Source organism: Pelodiscus sinensis, chromosome 6, assembly GCF_049634645.1.
Source record: "Pelodiscus sinensis isolate JC-2024 chromosome 6, ASM4963464v1, whole genome shotgun sequence".
In the NCBI taxonomy this organism is placed as follows: domain Eukaryota; kingdom Metazoa; phylum Chordata; order Testudines; family Trionychidae; genus Pelodiscus; species Pelodiscus sinensis.
In genome coordinates this window covers 92,302,892-92,323,327 of record NC_134716.1, presented here as the reverse complement: position 1 = coordinate 92,323,327, position 20,436 = coordinate 92,302,892, and the positions used below count along the sequence as shown (strand labels likewise).

The 20,436-nt window shown below is 41.6% G+C and overlaps 1 protein-coding gene across 5 annotated transcripts in view; it reads left to right on the top strand.

Moving 5' to 3' along the window:
• The window catches only part of IPO11 (importin 11), a 252,471-nt gene that overhangs the window by 87,766 nt on the left and 144,269 nt on the right, over positions 1 to 20,436 (top strand). For all 5 annotated transcript variants that reach the window (XM_075932406.1, XM_006134432.4, XM_006134434.4 and 2 more), the window contains exons 15-20: positions 199 to 304; positions 7,270 to 7,396; positions 10,939 to 10,972; positions 11,167 to 11,207; positions 12,865 to 12,981; positions 18,441 to 18,554. In XM_075932406.1, coding sequence (XP_075788521.1) covers positions 199 to 304; positions 7,270 to 7,396; positions 10,939 to 10,972; positions 11,167 to 11,207; positions 12,865 to 12,981; positions 18,441 to 18,554 — 539 coding nt within the window. The remainder of the gene's footprint in view (positions 1 to 198; positions 305 to 7,269; positions 7,397 to 10,938; positions 10,973 to 11,166; positions 11,208 to 12,864; positions 12,982 to 18,440; positions 18,555 to 20,436) is intronic.

Genomic DNA, 20,436 nt, shown 5'->3' with positions numbered 1-20,436 from the left:
TGGTGGAGTTAGTTTTACAGCCATATAGCTCCTGACTCCTTTAACAGCTGTGAACACACTACATGACACAGCTTCTCCTGAGAACTGAATTTATTGCAATTAAAAAGAACTCTGAGGAAATTTGTAAGATTTTGTCATTTTAGAATTTTAGTCAAGTTTGAGTAGAAAAAAGCCTAACATCTCTGGGTATTTTTCTAGTCTATAATGCAGTTGGGCTGGCAGCTTATGAGCTATTTGACAGTGTGGATTTTGATCTGTGGTTTAAAAACCAGCTACTAGCAGAGCTGCAAGTCTCTCATAATAGGTACGTATCTTAATCTTTCTTTGTATTTTGGTTGTTTAAGTAATGTGTTGATTCAAGTCTCTTAAAATATGGTATGAAACAAGTGCAGCTCCGGTGAATATTGTTTAATAGTAAATGCTAAATAAGCAGGGATATATAAAATGTTTACTGATGACTGATGTGTACATGAAAGGATGAACTTCCTGAAGACCTTCACCTTTGATCTTCTGTTTTCGAATGTGATAATTACTTTTGAGTTTTGTTGTAAAATATCAACGTACACATTTATTCTTTTATACAGGTGAGTTTTATTAAATTTTTCTCAGCAGAGTAAATAATATCTTTAATAATTCAGCTCACTTTGAGACAGGCATTAAGCCAAAATATCAGTGTACTCTTCTGTTTTAAATTTGATCTTAGTTTAGTTTAATTCACATACAAGTTCTTCATAGTAGTAGTAGCTAACCACAGCCGTTCTCCCACCCTGCCAGCCCATTTAAACTCACAGAAATATATTCAGTGAAAAGAAAAGGGAAAAAAAAACCCCACAGATGCAGAGATGGGAGTGTGACATCAGTGCTAATTAAATCAGAGTGGATGTGGCTCATGTCCAATAGGAATTACCTATTGGAGAGAGGCATTCCATGTTTCTATTTAAACCTCTTTTCTGACCATGTTAAATTTGCATTTAAATTCCAGCTCAGCAGTTTCTTATTGCAGTTTGTTTTTGAAGATTTTTTTACCTGAGAATGGCAACATGGTATTTGAGTGCATGGCTGTAGATAACATATTTCTTGATGTTTTGGGGTGGTTACAGGATCTGAGAAGGGAAGCGTGATAATCTGAGGGTTTCTGATACGTAGTTAGTTATCTGTAGGATTCCATTGTTGAAACTGACTATGGTGTCTTGGAAGTTGATGTAGATGTGGGAATACTCTAAAGCATTCCTCAAAAACTTTGGGAAAGCCGCTAGCTTCTTGTGGCTCCCCTTGGCTGGAAATGGCGAACTGGAGCCAATGGGAGCGATGAGGTTTCATGGATATGGACCCTTCAGGTAAACAAAGTGGTGTGGGCCTGTTGGCTATGGACCCATTAGGTAACGAAGTGATGTGGGCTCGTTAGTAGCTTTCCCCAGACAGGCCTGCGGCCCACTTTGAGAAACACTGTTCTAGAGAGAATTTGATGGATGGAGAGTGGAGACAGAAGTGGTGGAAATCTGAGAGGGAGTTTAGGTTATCTACTGAGAAATGAAAATAGCATAGTATGTCTGAGGTTTATCGCAGGTTTCATGGTGAATTTGTAGAACACATATGGTTCATACGATAGAACTAGTACAGGCAGTCCTCGGGTTACGTACAAGATAGGGACTGTAGGTTTGTTCTTAAGTTGAATCTGTATGTAAGTCGGAACTGGCGTCCAGATTCAGCCGCTGCTGAAACTGACCGCCAGTTCTGACTTACATACAGAATCAACTTAAGAACCCCAAGCGTCCCCAAGTCAGCTGCTGCTGAAACTGATCAGCAGCTGATTCCAGGAAGTCCAGGGCAGAGCAGGGACCAACCGGCAGCGCCCCAGCTGCTCTGCCACAGGCGTCCGGAGAAAAGCCTAGTCTGCTGGGGGGGCGTACTAGCACCGCCTGCAGTCACAGATGGAACGAGCCTTCTCTCCTCAGACAAATCTTCGGGTGCTTACTATTCCCATTTCTGCCTTCCTGTTTTTCCCTTTGATATGTCCATACCCTCTGCTCCTTGTTTCCTGCCCTCCCTCCTTTTCTTTTTCCCTTCCCCTCTCCCTTTTCCTCTATTTATTTTGGGTCTTCACATTCTAAACTCAAAACTCTAGTCATTTGAAGAAGTGGGCTGTGCCCACAAAAGCTCATGATACTATCTACATGTTTTGTTAGTTTATAAAGTGCTACCAGACCATTTGTTGTTTTTTAAGTTTATCCTGTAAAGACTAATTTGGCTACCCCCTGAAGCTTTCCTCAAACAAACTTAGCGAGGAATCAAAGTTTATTTTAATTCAGACCTATAGTTAGTTGTAGTTGTTACAGTTATAGATAGTTAGTTGTAGTTCATGTTCATAGTTTTTTTTAAAAAAGGAGGAGGTTATTTTTGTCTTGGTAGCTACTGTTAACCACTATGCCAGGCTCTCCCAGCTTTAAGAAGTATGTGTTATGCCGAGACACAATGCCAGCTTCAGATGGTCTTGCTGACTGCATTAAGTGCTTCAGCGAGGCACATGTGCCTCAGAAATGCATCCACTGTGCCAAACTGATTGTTAGGGCACTTAGGGATAGACAAATGGGGCTAAAAATGTTCCTTTTTGACAAGGCATTACAACCTGTGGTGCTAGCACAGCCCGTCTCTACTCCGCAATCACCCAGGGCTGAGAAAAGATAAGCAGTTTTTCCACAGCCAGCTCTGGCTCGAAAAATAGCCTCACCAACCTGTTCCCTACCACCAGCCCTCACGGCCCATGTAAGTGTGGGTGACGCACCTAGGATGTCATGTACTGACATCCAGGCCTAAATTGGACCCAGAGCCAAAATCCCAGCAAAACACTACATCGGTGCCGTCAATGGTTGCACCAGCCCACTGATCAGTACTGCCGGTGACGGCATCCACTACCACAGTACCAACAACCACGGCACTGTCCATCTTGGCACTGTTAACCCTGCTGCCTGTTACAATGGCACTGCCAACCTTGGCACCATCATCATTGGCTCAGATGTCCCCATGGCCAAAAGCACTTCATGAACCTATTTCGGCACCGTATGGGACGTCCAGGCCACCAGCACCGAAGAAAGCAGACAAAAAATCTGATTTGGGGAGACGGATAAGTCTGGAGCCCTTAACTTTCTCTCTGGCACTGTCCTCTACATTGTCTTCTCCACGTTCATGCCGCTTAAGAGGGAATGACAGGAGTCATATCCTACGGGACCAAACCAGGCACCATAAGTCCAGATACCATCCCCTGTAGAAGATATACCTTTCATTTGCCACCTCCTTCTTCAAGAGGCTTGCCAAATTCCCCATGTTCTCCACACGTCCCGGTGCATTATGACACTCATTACAGGAGTACACTGTCATCTAGATATGCTTCCCCCATGCGCTCAGACTACTGGCGGCACAGCCCAACATACTATTCTCATCATACCTCCACTCAGCATCACTATCAATACTCTGATTATGGTCATCCCTGTTGCCATGGCTACCCAGCTTCTCATGCTCCTACAGTTTCTCCTCAGTCGTCATATAGACAGCAGATAAATGAGTTGACAAGAAGTGCTTTGTTCCTCCCAGACCCCTGCTAGGTCTCAAAAGGAACCCCACTCCTTTCTGCCTGCAGTACCAGCTGGAGCTGGGACTTTCAGTGTCTTACAGCCCAGTTGGGGCTGAAACAGAGTTAGACTCTCCTCTGCTTTTCCCCTGTGCTGACGAACTTGAGACTTTCAATATCTCCCAGCCCCTACAGCCCAGCTGGGGCTGAAACAGAAGTGGACTCTCGTCTACGTAGCTGGAGGAATGGGGACTTTCAGTGTCTCCCAGCCCCTCAGACAACTTAGCTGGAGCTGAAATGGAGTTTGACGCTCCTCTGCCTGTTGGCTGGCTGTTGCAGGTAGCCCGGCTGGGAATGGGTTGCCCCAAACTTAGTCCCCAGTCACATCTGACTCACTGACCCTCACCTACCCTTGTATTCCACCCTCCCCCACTCCAGCTCATTTTTCATGTCCGGGAGACATCCAGTTGGTGGAACCACAGCAATGCCTGTGTGGCAACACTAATTAGATGCACAATTTCTTCGTGCACGGGTACGCAAACATGCACCCTGCAGAGAACTATGCTGGCTAACCTTTAATTAAGCTTCTTTAGGTGAGACCTTTCAACTTTTAGGAATTGCATGCATTGACACAGGAGAAGCCAAAGTGTAGTATCATTTTTGTATGTTTATGTGTCACTTGTTAGAAGATGAATTACAACATCAATTTAGATATTAAGTATGTTTTGAGACTTTTTTGGTGTATTGTTTCCTGGCCTACTAATGGCTAAGGTCAGAAAAAGGAAGAATTAAATGGGTCACTCTTTTAGTGTCTAGATTGTGTGGGAACGTTAAGAGACAGAAGTTTCTTCCCTTATTACTGTACATTTTCACTTGAAGAGAACAAGTTAAAATGTATGTATTTCATAGAATCATAGAACCATAAGAGACCTCGAGAGGTCATCGAGTCCAGTCCCCTGCCCTCACAGCAGGACCAAGCACGGTCTAGATCATGCCTGACAGGTATCTGCCTAACATGCTCTTAAATAGCTCCAGTGATGGGGATTCCACAAACCCTCTAGGCAATTTATTCCAGTGCTTAACCACCCTGACAGTTAGGAAGCTTTTCTTAATGTCCAACGTAAACCTCGCTTGCTGTAATTTAAGCCCATTGCTTCTTTTCCTATTCTCAGAGGCCAAGGAGAACAATTTTTCTCCCTCCTGCTTGTGACACCCTTTTAGATACTTGAAAACTGGTATCATATCCCCTCTGTCTTCTCTTTTTTAAACTAAAAAAAGCCCAGTTCTTTCAGTCTTCCCTCAGAGCTCATGTTTTCTAGACCTTTAATCATTTTTGTTGCTCTTCTCTGGACCTTCTCCAATTTTTCCACATCGTTCTTGACATGTGGTGCCCAGAGCTGGACACAGTACTCCAATTGAGGCCTAATCAGTGTAGAGTAGAGCAGAAGAATGACTTGTGTCTTGCTCTCAACACTTCTGTTAATGCATTGCAGAATCATGTTTCCTTTTTTTGCAAGTGTCGTATTGTTGACTAGTGTTTATCTTGTGGTCCACTATGACCCCTAAATCCCTTTCAGCAGTACTCCTTCCTAGACAATCACTTCCTGTTCTGTATGTGTGAAACTGATTGTTCCTTCCTAAATAGAGTATTTTGCATTTGTCCCTATTAAACTTCATCCTGTTTACCTCAGATCATTTCTCTAGTTTGTGCAGATTTTTTTGAATTTTGACCGTATCCTCCAAATCATGTATAGCCCCTCCCAGCTTAGAATCATCTGCAGACTTACTAATCTTACTCTCTATGGCATCATCTGAATCCTTGATGAAGATATTGAACAGAACCAGTCCCAAAACAGACTCCTGCAGAACCCCACTTGTTATGCCCTTCCAGCATGATTGCAAACCGCTAATAACTACTCTTGGGGAATGGTTGTCCAGCTAGTTATGCACCCACCTTATAATAGTCCATCTAGGTTGCATTCCCCTAGTTTATTGATAAGAATGTCTGTTTCCTCATGATACAGGAAAAGGCTCATAAAACCATTTGAAAAGATTTATAAAACCCAACAATGGTCCTATAGCACCTTAGAAACTAACAAAAAATATATAAATAGTATCATGAGCTTTTATGGGCACAACCCATGTCTTCAGATGATAAATAAGAAGCAAGGAGCCCAGAGTTTGAAATATAAAGCAGAAAAAGAAGGGGGGGAAGGAAAAAAAGGGGGAAAATATGTCAATTACAGTAATAGAGATATAGCCGTGTTAGTCTGGTCCTGCTGAAACAAAAGACAGGACTATGCAGCACTTTAAAGACTAACAAGATGGTTTATTAGGTGATGAGCGTTCGTGGGCCAGACCCACTTCCACAGATGAAATTGTGGAAGAAAATTGGCATGACCATATATGCCAAAGGGGATACAATCAAAAAAATAGATAAAATTGACAAATCAGATTTTAGAACAGAGGGGGACATGGCACTACATTTAGCCATGCAAGCCACTACATTTAGCCGTTTGTAATGGAAATTCATCAACCATATGAAAAAACTTGCACAGATCCAGACAGGCATCATCGTTCTATCCAAGTGTAAAAAGATGGACATCGTACCCAAACACCCACCACCCCCGTTCTAAAATCTGATTTGTCAATTTTATATGTGTTCACTTTTTTTTTTATTGCATCCCTTTGGTATATATGGTCATGCCAATTTTCTTCCACAATTTCATCTGAGGAAGTGGATCTGGCTCACGAAAGCTCATCTTGTTAGTCTTTAAAGTGCTGCATAGTCCTGTCTTGTGTCAATTAAAGTGTCTTTGCTAAACGAGGTTAATAGAGTGGACTGTATTTGGGTGTTGAGTATAATGGCCCATCCAGTTCATGCCATGTGAAGAGAGTACCAAATTGCATATGAAGGCTGGTTCCGCAGTTTCTCTCTTTAGTTGATTACTGAAATTGTTTTGTAAGAGAATAGCTACCTTTTAATCCATTAATGAGTGCCTGGACAAGTTAAAAACGTTCTCCAACATGCTTCTCTGTGTAACCATTTCAGATATCTGATTTGTATCCATTAATCCTTTGTCGTAGAAACAGTGGACACAAATTAGATATTCAAAATGGTAATACTTGTCCATACAATTTTTATCTCCCTTAACTGGGACTCCCTGGTCTGGCAACATCCATGCCCACTGTGGTCTGGTGGGGTAGGAGCACCATAAGGGGCACCAGCAACTTAGTCTGAAGGCCAGAGTGTGTGTTGTGCTGGTGCTAGGGGAGGACAGCATGGCGGGGAGTTCTAGCCCCAGTGTAGCTCCCTGGCCCTAGTGGACCTCTGGCTCCGGCCAGGGAGCACCAACCTGAGTGACATCCAGGGAGCTTCAGCCCTGTTCCCAGCTGCAGAGCTCCAGCCAAGTTCTGGCACTAGCAGCTGGGAAACTCCAGTTTCAGCGGCAGCCAGGGAGCTCTGGGCCAGGCTGTGGAGTTGGACAGCTACAGAGCTCTTCCCCGGCAGTGGAGCTCTGGCCATGGTGCTGTGGCCCTGGCATTAGCAGGGCCGGTGATACCCCCGGGGTAGCTGAAACAGCACCTGGGGAAGGCTGGAGCCCTAGCCTGGTGGCAGCACAGCCAAAAGGGGACTGATATTCCCTGTTCCAACAAAACTAGGATAGTAAAATACTAGCATAATATTTTTTTTTTTTTTTAAGGTATAAGCCAATACGCCGGCGAGTAATTTGGCTGATTGGACAGTGGATTTCTGTAAAATTCAAATCCGACTTAAGACCAATGTTATATGAGGCAATTCGTAACTTACTTCAAGACCAAGACTTAGTGGTATGTATACATAAATGTAATTATATTAAATATTTTGGATTATGTTTTCGTTTGTTACCTACATTTAGATGAAAATTTTTAATTCCCAACTCTTTAGAAATGAACAGTGTATACTTCAGGAGCAAAATTATCTCACCAGGAATATCTCTGGTCTTACTGATGAGATAATTTTGCTCAGACCATCTGAGATCTGATTTGAAAGAGTGAAAACAGTCATTCCTAATGCTCTAAAGGATGTAAAATCCCATTTAATTAGTTAACCGGTTAACTTGTTAAAAGGGGGAAGGCGAGGGGCCCACTCCTTTCTGGCTGCTTCCCGCCCATTTACCCATTAACATCCCTACTCTGAGCTAAGGATGTTAAGTAACGGTTCATTTACTAGTTGAGTAGTCAATGGAATTTCCATCGACTTGTCGATAGGCACTTCCGCATTCCTCCTCTGAAATGTATAAGAACCCACATTGTACATTTCAAAGGAGGAATGCCTAGCTGTTGTACATTTCAAAGGAGGAATGCCTAGCTGTTGTACATTTCAAAGGAGGAATGCCTAGCTCCATGTGTAACCCAGGACCAGAGGGAAGTTCTGCTGATTCCAGGCTGCACCCGGCATGCCAGCTTTGAAGAGTCCCCATTTGCTTATTGGATAGTCGACTAGTCCTTAACATCCCTATTCTGAGCTGTTGTTCATAGCTGGTGATGCTCATTGTGGCATGCCTGCTATCCTTGTTTACTTAAAACACCTTCCCTCACATTATTGGTCATTATGGTGCTTGCTAACCTTCCAGGATAGTGAGCTGCATAGCCTCATTATGTAGAGTCCACTTAAAGAAAAATAAGTTACGTAATACTAGCTTTTATTCTTTCAGAGTATTGAATTAACATACTCACACTCTTTGCTCAAGTTCCCCACTTCTCCAGAGCCTCAGGTTAAGAATCACTAACTTAGTGGAAGGAATTTAAGAGTATTTGGGGCTACTTGCTTTTACCCTCAGAGCCTTAAATGAGCGGAAGCCGATTGAAAGGGAAATGTTCCTGCTAATCTTTTCTCTCCGTTTGTGGATTTTTTCAATCTATGTGCAGAATATATTTTTGTGTGCAAATGTGCACCTCCAATAGAAATGCAAGACCAAGCTATGTGCACTCTGCTATTCAACTGGGTGGCATTTAAATTTCTCCTGAAAGGCTGCACAAGTGTACAGCTTTTAGGGAACACTGGCCTAAACATAATCTGCTCATTGAAAGATTCCAGTGGCTTACAATATAGATACCGTAACCTCAGAAGTATGGCTATATAGAAGCAACATTCTTGTAGAACAAATTACTGCAAATAATGTTCTTTTTAATCATTACATCTAGCTACTAAGAATAAACTACTAAAATATTTAAAGTATCTTAAATATAATAAAGACCAATTAGCAGTTCAATAGGAAGCTCTTCTTATTGGCAGTCTGATGTGGACTGCACACAAAAAATTACACTCCTATTTGAATATGTAAGAAAGCTTTAGCTTTAACATTTGTAAGGTAAGATTTATTTTTATGGCCCCTTTGATTCACAATTGAACAAACTTACAATTATTTATAAAATGATCTCCTCTTGCAACAGTTTTGGCAATGAGTTGCAGTGAACAAACCCAAAAGTCATAATTGTGTGTAGAAATGTGACCAGATCTGTTTCCAATGGGATTAAGCTCAGTGTTGTGGCTGCTTGGAGATGGAAGTGAGTGTTTGCTTCGTTACTTTCCGAGGTTCTTTCAGCATTCATTAGCTCTGAGTCCCAGATGGCCCCAAGGCTTTTGGGTCTGACTTAAGTTTCTGAGAAATGGTACATGTTGGACTTCTCAAAACTGGGACTCCCTCATCCGGCAGCATCTGTGATACAGCAGGACCACAGGTGTTCCTGGACTAGGGAGTCCTGGCTGGGAGCCCCAGTGGCAAGAAGGCTGGTGGCTCAGAGCTCGGCAGGGCTGGGACAAGCACTGGAGCCCCGGTAGTGCAGCAGAGGCGTCGGCAACTCCAGTAGCAGGGCCAGGGACATGGAAGACGGGGAAGCCACGGTAGTGGGGTTGGGGCCAGCAATGTGGCAGTTGCAGCAGCCTCATAGCAGGACTGGGACCAGAGATGCAGCATCCCCGATAGCAGGACCAAGGCTGGAGATGCGGTAGCCCCAATGGTGGGGTGGGGGCAGTCTGGGCTGCCAGGGCCACAGCAGCTAGGGCCAGCAGCGGGGAGGGAAGGTGGTCTGGGGATGTCTGGGGACCACCTCCTGTCTGGCAAATTCTTTCATTCAGGACGGGTCAGGTCCCAAAGGTGCAATTGTACAGAGAGGTCCAATCTGTACAATTTATCTGATGTAAAAGATGTAGAATGACTTGTCATTTCAATGCAGGTACTTCAGTTTATATTGTCTTACCAGCTCTCCTAATGGCATCATATGGTTGAGTAATACTGGGAGAAGGAATAAACCATGGGTATTTTGAATTACTGATTTTGAAGTGGAAGAACAGATGTTAGTAATACCTACCTGGATTAGTTTAGTCTGAGTGGAAGTTCTTGAGCTACATCAGGGCATTTTTGTTCACCTCTGCAGCTTCCTTTGTCTGGTACAGGTTTGCTTGGTGGTCAGCAATACCATATACTGCAGTGAGATTCCCATGAAATACATATGTATTTTCTTCCCTTGTTAAATGGTCAGGACCAAAGCAGGATATCAGCAGCTGACAACTGGCATTTGGGAAGCTAGCCAAAAAATAGTCTCCATTAGTTAGACTCTAGTTAGTAGGTTCAAGTCTGAGCACTGATTTTTTTGGTGCTTGATGACCAACAGCATAGTTTAAGGTAAGGAAATAGAATCCTTAAATTTTCACTATTTTAGGGGTCCATTGTGTTCTCTCTTACCATCTAGATGGGGCAGGTTTGAATGTCTGTGGTTGAAGCTTTGACTGCAGTTAATATTTTCTTGACTGCTACTTCTTATAATTGTCTGAATTCTTGGAAGTAGGGCATTCATAGCCCTGTAAGGGGTTTGTGGTGGGAGCCCATGAGAACTATCTCAAACAGGTGATCTCCTCTGTCTGAAGAATTCACAGCACATCTACATGGCCTACTTCTGAAGTCTTTATTTGATTTAACTGAGTGTTTTGCCTGCGTAGGAACAGCTGAGTAGGTCCTGCAGGTAATGTGATTATTGGCAATTTGTAGTAGTTTTTTAAATCCTGAGAAATTTTAATTTATTCAAAAACTTTTCCTTATAAACAATACTAGGTGTCTGTATGCTCTGCTCACCAACTCCCCTCTATGGGGGTAAGAGTGGGCGGGTGGTGATGACATTATTCTTTTGTTCGAGAGAGAGATAAAAACCCTAAGAAAATAAAGAAGTATGTCAGTGTTAAATTAATTAAATTTTGTCCCTAGAAATGTGTAGAGTACATATGAATACTTAACAATTTCACATCTGAAAATCTTACACTAATTTCTGTGAGATAATCAAAGTAATATTTAATAAGGGTAATATCATGCCAATTCCTGATTTTTGTCTTTCAGGTTCGCATTGAAACAGCCACAACTCTGAAGTTAAATATCCTTTTTATCAACTAAAATTTTCTCTTTTATCAGCTCTTTATTCAAACTACTGGAAATTAATGGGTTTTGATAATTAATAATTCTCACTTCAACAATTGTGTAGTCTGGCTAGCAGTTGAATATCAGATTGAGTGAAAGATACTGTGACAATGTTGTTCAATCTTCAGTATTTCTTTAACTATTGTTCACCTGTAGATGACTTTGAGTTTAGAACTGACCAGTTTTTACCGGTAAGGGCATTTATGTGTGTGTGAGTACTTGTGTGGGTGGAGAAAAAGAGGGAAAGAAATTATTCCTGTTTGGTTTTAAAATAAACTGTTCAATAATTGCTGTGTTGATTTAATTTTGATAACAAGAAAAAAGTTACTATTTTGTTGCACAGAGGCTTTGCTATTGAACAATTAAGGTTGCCACAAACGTACCTTATCTGACACAAAATCAAGGGAAAAACCTCCTGACAATAGGTGGATAAAAAAAATCAATAATTTTTAAAAAATAATTGAATAAATTTGATTTTTTTAAATTTAAATTGGATTGTTTGAAAGGCTGGTACACAATGAGGGAGACTCTAAGCGAGCTGGGCATCAGCTGTCCCAGCTTGTGCTGTGTCCCCCCTGCTGTGCTTTAGTCTTTTAGCTCTTAATACATTTAAAAAGAAGAAGCGCGTCTGGGACTAGGTGTGAGCTGGGAATCAGCTAATTCCTGGCTCATGCCCAGTCCCCACTACCTCCCTGCCTCCTGTGGAGATGGTGCTGGGGGGAGTAAGCTTTTAAGCCAGCATCCCCGCCCCCCCCCAGCACCAGCTCCTGCTCCCCCTGCCTTGCTGTCTCTGATAGAAGCAGAAGGGGGGGGAGCGACTAGTCAAGGGACTAGTCGACTATCTGATAAGCTTTTGCTTATCCATGGGAGCCAGTATGTGTGGGGGAGTTGGCTTTAAAGCTGGCTCCCCATGCATATCTGCTCCAGCCTGTCCCCCTCTGATCGAGAGGCAGCAGCACAGCAGGTGAGGGGGGCAGGCTGGAGCAGAGGTGTGGGGAGCCTGCTTAAAGCAAGCACCGGCTCCTGCTCCTTCCCTCCTATTGCTGCCTCTGATACAGAGGTAGCGGGGGTGGGGGTTCATGTAGTTGATAGGATTAAGCAATAAGCCTGGGCTTATCCATTTATCATTTACTCAACTATACGCTAACATCCTTACCACCCACTGGAACAGAGGCTCGGTATCGGGGGAGAGGATAGTACACACAGACCTTTTTTGGGAGGAGGCAGGTGGATTGCTGTGATTCTTATCTTTTAGTGGTTAGCATAGCATAATTGGAGGAGGGCCCTTGCAGTATTGCTCACTAAGGTTTGGCCCAGCTGTCCCTTTTGACATGACTGAGGGGCTGCGTGCGAGCCATGATGACCAGGTGCTTCGCAGCAGCCACCCCTGCTCTCCCTCCCCTATAGAGTACTGCTGAGGTTTGGCTCCTGCTGTACTCAGCAGTTGCCTCATTTGCTTCTAGATAAAGTGGCCTCTGCATATTATTCCCTATAGAGGTGCTGATAAATTCTAAAAATAGGAAACTAAACTAGAAATAATTTTAGTGAATTTAAACCTGAGATCATAGCTTATTGAAACTGGTCCCATGTTTGATTTGTTATTCAAGTGTAGTACATGTTAGGTACTGAAATTTTGTATAGTTAAATTTAGTATTTATGGATGGTCAACATGTGTTTGCTATTTTTCCAAATGCAATACCAGTATGTTACAGAACTTAACACACTAAAAGTTCATGAGAAATTTGAGGCCAGTGCTATAAGCAGATAAGAAAATTGCTGGTTTAGATTTCTATTTGTATTCTTGACAATCTAACTAATTCATAATTTACTCATTTATTTTTATTGTAGTATCTGGAATTCATGTTCACGCTACTCTTTCAGCTGCTTCAGGAAGTCACAGAATGTGACACAAAGATGCATGTTCTTCATGTTCTTTCTTGTGTGATTGAAAGAGTCAATATACAGGTAATTGTAACAGACTGTAATATAAAATGTGAAGCCCAGTATATAGGTCCATTTTTGTAAGAGCAAAGAAGGCCTTTTTAAAATTTATTACTGTTCCGTTATATGAAAATGGTATAAGAGATTTCCACATTCATAAATATATCTACTATATATTTGAGAGGTTCTGTATGTCTGTCTGTCCAAGAACTCCTCCTAACCAGTAAGAGCTAGGACAACCATTATCAAAATAGTGAGAGAACGCATACAAAATATGTAATAAATAAGGCAAAATTTACAATTTTCATGCTTTGTTGAGCATACTATGGTAAAGAAAAAATTAGTTATGTGAAATGATTACTTTATAAGAAGTTATCCTTTTATGGTAGTTTTTACTGGCCTTCAGTAGGACCCAGGAGTGTAGCCTGGTGGCCGCATGATTCCATCTTGCAGCCACGCTGCCTCTTCGCTCGACCGCCCCACATCATACCTTCCCTGTATATGCCAGGCCCTCCACTGCCACCAGAGCAGAGCCTCACAGCTGGCAGCAGCAGAGAGGCTTTAGGAGTGTCCTTTCTGATCACCTCAGTAGGACCATCTTGTCTCATTATGATTGGTCCCTCCATCCGAAAGTTGTCAGCAAAATCTTCCATCAGTGGGGAACTCCGCAGGGGGACCTGTTGGTGTCCAGGCAGAACAGGAAGGGCTACATTTGGAGTATGGATAAAGGTTCCTTTTCCTATTCCTTCCTCATTCCATGAGCAGGGATACTCACATATGCCTTTTTACCAGTGCCATTAACCGAACAGGGTCCTGTTGAAGATCAAGCAAGACGATGCTCACGTCATCCTTGGCAGCTGGCAGCACTAGATTTGCATGCTGTTGGACCTGTCAACAACTGACCCCTTCTTGCTGCCTCGGTGACTGGATCTGTAGATCCTTGTGTGGATATAAAATTTGTATCTACATCTGTATGTACAAAAATGAGCTGTGACTATCCACAGTGACATCCACAGATCTGGATACCTGCAGCTATAAAGCGGCTATCTGCAAACTTGCATAGTTCTAAACACAAAATTTGTATCTGTATCCACATGCCTAGCTGAAAAAATGTGCTACGAATATCCACATACATGGAAGCCGGTCTCTATGGATCTGCTATTATGGAACCATTGCAATTTGCTGCACCCAAAACTAATGGCTTTCCACCAGATGTCATGAATGGTGGTCGTTTCGTGGTTGACGGAGGATGAAAGAGTGTGTTCATATCATGTTCAGCACATATTGTGTGGCAGGCGAAAACCCTCAACCAGGAAAATCTACTTAGCGAAGTGAAACAGTTTTAAGTAGTTCCCTCCTGGGGTCCCATCGCGGCGGGCAGCCAACAGGCTGACAGACGCCCCAGAGTTTATAGGAAGAGCTTATTACTTCTCAGATTTTAACTGCTAGGATACAGGATCCCTTCGCAGCGGGCAGTCTAGGGAAGGCTGAGAGATGCCCCTACGGATCTGTCCCCTGGAAGTGACATGATCCAAATGCCCAGCTCTTCCTATATCTGTCCCTTATGACTGGCTTAAGTTCTTTTAAATTGTGCTTAGTTCTGTTATAGCAACTGAAGGAGTCAGGGTAAAGCTTAAACAGTTACAGGTTTATTAAAGATGCTTATAAATCATATGGTTACAATGGCTGTTGCTCTATTTCTTAACTGCTAGCAAATATAGATCTTAAAAATGGTTACAAAGGAAAAATAAAGATAGAAAATAGAAATAATGGTACCAAGTGACACCTTAATCTTTAAAGAGCTCAAAGTCTATGTGTACACTTAAAACAAAGGACCACATCCAGGTACAATTTTTACCCCTTTCTGTGCCTCTCGACTCCAGCGGGTCAAGCCAGGGCCGGTTCCTCAATTCCTAGGAAAGACGAATACGAGGTGAGCGTCCCCGTGGAACCTCGGGAATCAAACACCTAACCCTAACAGCAGATAGATAGTAGATTGACACTCAGAGTAAGTGTGTTGCTGGACCCATCTTTATACGCATAGGGACCCGTATCCTCTTTCTTATCTAAGATGCCAAATTGTGTTGGTTTGTCTTTGTGACGCCAGTTCTTACAAGCAAGTTTCAACTTAATTTACACTAGCAAGAGAGAGAACTAAATTGTGAGTACTGGACATTTTTTTTACTGGGCAAGAGATTCCTCCCCCCCACGGACGGCTGTGCGTTTGTATCAATATGGGTTTCAGTCAAGGGCACTCCTCTGCAGCCTCCTGGTCAGCAATTGGCTTATCTCTGTTTACAGCCATTCAGGGTCACAGTAGCCTGCATATCCGGGCCTTCTGTTCAAGGCTTACTGCTCTGTGTGCCCTGCATGCTCCAGGCAAGCAAAAATGGATGTTATAGGGGGGTTCTGTCTGGCTACAAATCTGGGAAGTGATTTGTAATTCTTGTTCTCAAAGCTGCCTACTTCCATGCAGCAGTGCATCCCTCTCAAAAAAAGATTTCTGAATTTCGCATTTGGTCATAGTCACATACTACACCAAAATCTTCAAGACATTCTTCAGCTCTAAAAAATATGGCAGTCATAGGTACCCACCTTTATTATCTAGGAATAAGTCTTTCCTTATCTTGATGACTGTCTCACAGAGAGCTGGTCTTACCAGGAGGTTCTGTAGGCAGTTAATAATTTAGGTCTACAAATAAATTTAGAGAAATGGGTCTTGGTTTCCACATACATGCTTTTTATAGGAGTGTTTCTTGGTTCAATGATAGATAGGGTTATCTCCCTTCCAACAAGTAGTTCTCTTTGAAGAACCTTATCCCACAAATGCTGCTCCTTCCTCAGTTTCCAGCAAGGACATGCCTGCAATTTTAGGATAATGTGACATCTTAGTTTTTATAAGCCAAATTGTCACTTTGATGTATGTAGAAGTGGCTCCAGACAGCTTATGTAGCTAACAACAGGTCTGAAGAAATAGTGGTTTGTACACAGTGGTGTCCTGCACTCACTCACCTTGTGGAAGGATCTTTCCAAATTTTGTGCTGGAAACTCATTAATGTGGATCGAGTCATGATAGCATTATGGTCATAACATTAGACACCGCCCTCTTGGAATGGGGAGACATTTAGGTGCTCACACTGCCCAAGGAAAATGGTCACAAGAAGAATGCTGACATATCAATCTGCTGGAGTTAAGGGCAGTCAGAAATATCTATCTCCTATTTTTCCTTTAATCAGAAAAAAGTCAATAAATGTCATAAGAGGCAACATAGTTTGTATGTATTATATCAATCTCATTAGATAGGAGTACATTCTTCCTCTCTGCACTGAAGTAATAAAGCTGTGGAATCAGTGCATGACCAACCAATAGTCATTTTGGCATCTTACTTCCTGGGTATACAAAATTCCATGGCAGACAACCTCAACAGATATTTTCCCCCTAAATTATGACTATTTGGAGTTGGACTTTCAAGATGTCCATCTTTTTGCGACTGCAACCAATACAAAATATAGAAATTTCTATTCCAGAGGAGGATTTGATCCCTAGACTGTAGGAGGTGCCTTTTTACATGGAGAAAGGGTCTATTTATGCATATCCACTTACTCCAGGGCTCTTAAAGGATCTCAACAAGGTTGAGCAGACTGAATGAAGGTTATTTTGACTGCACCAACTCAACCAAAATGGTAAAATGATCTTGGATTTCTTATCTCATCAGACTCCCCTCACCCTTCATGGTAGCTTTTGATCAGTTATCAATTGTTCTCTCAGAATGTGATTTGAACACTTCACTCCATTCTGAACGTTCTGTAACTCCAAATATGGCTCCTCAGTTTTTTGGGGATGAGATAAGAAAGAGTCCTGTTCACTGGGAGTATAACATGTTGTGTTAAATAGCAGGAGGGAAACTGAGAGACACTTATCTTCAGAAATGAAGATGATATCATCTTTGATGTAACTGCCATCATCCTATTGGAATTTAGTCTATCAAGGTTCACTTAATGACAGTAATAGCTTTTCACTTGCTAGTAGAAGTTTCCTAGTGTCTGCCCAGCTGATCACAGTGAGATTCCTGAAAGACCTTACAAATCTTTTTCTGCAGATTAGAGATGCTAATCTACTTTGAGATCTCACCTTGGGTACATCTAAACTACATCACTTTTTCGATAAAGGGATGAAATTAGACGTATCGAAATTGTAAATGAAGCTGGGATTTGAATTTTCCACGTTTCATTTATATAATGGCAGCCGCGGCTTTTTTTCGAAAAGCGGCTTTTTTTGGGGGGGGGAAGCTGTGGCCACCATTATGTAAATGAAGCATGACAAATTCAAATCCCAGCTTCATTTACAATTTCAATAGGTCTAATTTACATCCCTTTATCAAAAAAGGGATGTAGTTAAATGTACCTCTTGTTCTTAACCATCTCATGAAACAACCTTTTGAGCAACTTTGCTCTTTGCTACATTTTTCTGAAGACAGACTTTTTGTTGGGTATCACCTCTTCATGAAGGGTTGGGGATATTGGTGCTGTAATGGTGACCCTCCATTGACTATGTTCAAGAAAAATGGCATCTTTCCAGTTCCATCCAAAAATTTTACCTAAGGTTTTTTCTGTGTTTCATATTAACTTGGGATGTAAATGGGTAACTACTTACACATTATCTGCGAGCAGCCCTCAGCCCATGGTCCATTAGGCCCCCTCTCCCCACTGCCTCTTCCATGCCCCTTCTGGCTTCCCCCTGTCACGTGAACCTGCCAACTCCCAACCTGTGCCTGCCCCTGTATAATTAGTTAACTGGTTAAAGTTATTGTTTAACCGGTTAACTAATTACATGGGATTTTACATCTCTGATACTAACCATAATACTCACCTTCCAGTTTTCTTTCTTTTCCTTTTCCTCTTTCCTTTTCCCCTTTCCTTCTCTCCTTTTTCTTTTCCTTTTCTATCTGTCTCTGTCTGTCTGTCTCTCTCTCATGTCCTCTCCCTCTCTTCCTCCCTCCCTAGGTGTTTACTTGGGCAGAACCAAATCATTAAGCAAATTTCTTAGACTTATTGGGTATGTCTAGATGGCATCCCTCTGTCGGCAGAGGGATGCAGATTAAGCAGGTCGACATTGCAAATGAGGCAGGGATTTAAATATCCCACCCCTAATTTGCATAAAAATGGCTGCCGCGTTTTGCCGACTCAGCACTTTGCCAGCAAAAAGCGGCAGTCTAGAGGGGGATCTGTCGAGACAGAAAGCCTTTTTTGACAGGTCCCTTATGCCTCCTGCAATGCTGGGTATTCTTGTTAAGGAAAAAAAGAGCAAGTTCAAAACTAAAAAATATATTTAATATTGTAACGAAACCACCTGAACCTAGATTTTGCAACTCAAAGGTAATGTGTGAACATTTTCAAGATTTAACAGCTTTTGTATAGTTTCATGAGTAAGTAAAATATCTTACTCTGTTACAAATATTATCATTTTTAATTTCTTGACTGTAGATACGACCATATGTAGGATGTTTGGTTCAGTATTTACCCCTCCTTTGGAAACAAAGTGAGGAGCACAACATGCTGAGATGTGCCATTTTAACTACTCTAATTCATCTTATTCAGGTAAGGTATCAAAATATTTCTGATATTTTCTCATGTGTGTATATTCTGTGTAATATTTTATTCTGATTAACTTAATATAGAATATAGTTTTATAGAGTATTACTTACCTTTCAGTTATCCTTAAGTGCTTTACAGTAGTGTATTAGAAACATAATGCTATAACTATGTGGGCAAGCATGGCAAGTATCAAACACTCAACAGCTTTGGTTATATAGTTATGGTCATTAAAAGCTGCTTTTATAGAGTTTTGTTGTTTACTTAATTAACTCTTCCTTTTGAAAAATATTGGATGAATATTGGTTAATGAATATTGGTTAAAACCTTTCAGGTATTCATGCAATAATGAAGAATACCTGAAAGGTTTTAACCATTTACTTTTTCTGGCTGTTTCTTCTTTCCTTAATTCAAGATGTTTGGGGTAGATGTCTCTTCTGGCAATTACTGGAGATAGTTCCGTGTTTTTTACAAGGCTCTTGGGCTTGGCCTTATCCTTCCACTTTTGCATCATATTCTTTTCCTATTGAGGCAGTATCCCTTTAATTACTCCTCATTATTAGCACACAAGATGGAGAGTTCTGGGGCTTGAGACCTGGTCCAAGCTCTTTTACTCTGAAAGCTAAGACGAAGATCAAAATTATTTTCCTTTAGATGTGTTTTAATCCATGAGGAAGATGGTAGTCACTGGTGAGGGAGAGAAGTTAAGCAAGCTAAACGCAAGGACAAAGATCTAATCAAGTAGGAATGGAAAATGAAGAGATTCTGTGCTGGGTCTGAGAAGACAGATTTTCTTGTTATCCTATTATTAGTTTTCTATACAGATCTTCTTCTCTTTTGCCAAATTATAATTAACAATCCATATCTTTGAAATTTCATTAATTTCCACAATTTTCAGCGTCCATCTCCTCTTACTGTGGAGAAACTGAATATAGAACTTTTCACTTTTGGGAACTCCCCACTTTATGATATTCAGTTCTGTGCACACATGTTAATCTTTACCTATTCAATTTCTTCAGGAGTACTCAGCACATTCATTCTTTCCTTCTTGTTTAATAAATGAAAATGTACTGTCAGTGTCTCTTTTTTCCTTGATGTTTAATATGGTATATTCTTATTTTTGACAAAAGCCAAAAGGCAAGTAAGAAGATAGCTTTTGGAAAATCGCACCTCAGACAACTACATATTTACACAACACTACACCAACCCAAACTGGATCACAGATTTGTTTTAAAATACGTTTTGACCAGCTTTTAGAAAATGAAAGGCATATTACAATACTAATGAGAATGAGGAAAAGCTGTGTATATAATAGTAGAAAGTGTACTCTATGTTCATCTGCAGTATGTAATAATATAGAATTATGATATGAATGGAGATTGCCTATCTCCTAGAATTGGAAGGGACCTTGAAAGATCATGGAGACCAGTCCCCTGCCTTCACAGCTGGACCAAGTATCATCCCTGACAGATTTTTTTCCCCAAATCCCTAAATGGCCTCCTCAAGGATTGAACTCACAACTCAAGGTTTGAAAGGGAGTCTAGCGTTTCCTGTAAACTTAAGTTTCATAGGAATTATGAGAGTAGCCATATTCCCTGGGATTCTTCCCCTTGCGCCCCAGCTTTCTACTGGTTTTATGTTCCTGTGTGGCCATACCAGAATCCTTGGTTTCTTTATAATGGGTATCCTCCTCATGTAGCACCTCATAATAAGACTTCTACTTAGAAACACATAACAGTGCAATGTCAGAATCCCCTCATGATCTTCAGCCTGCAGAGGAAGTCTGAGGAGGAGGAACAGCTCCAAGTAGGGACATTACATCCAGTTGGATATATTGTCTTTGTCTCCAGAGGAGACAGTAGACAGTAATCTGTTTGGCGTATTCTTA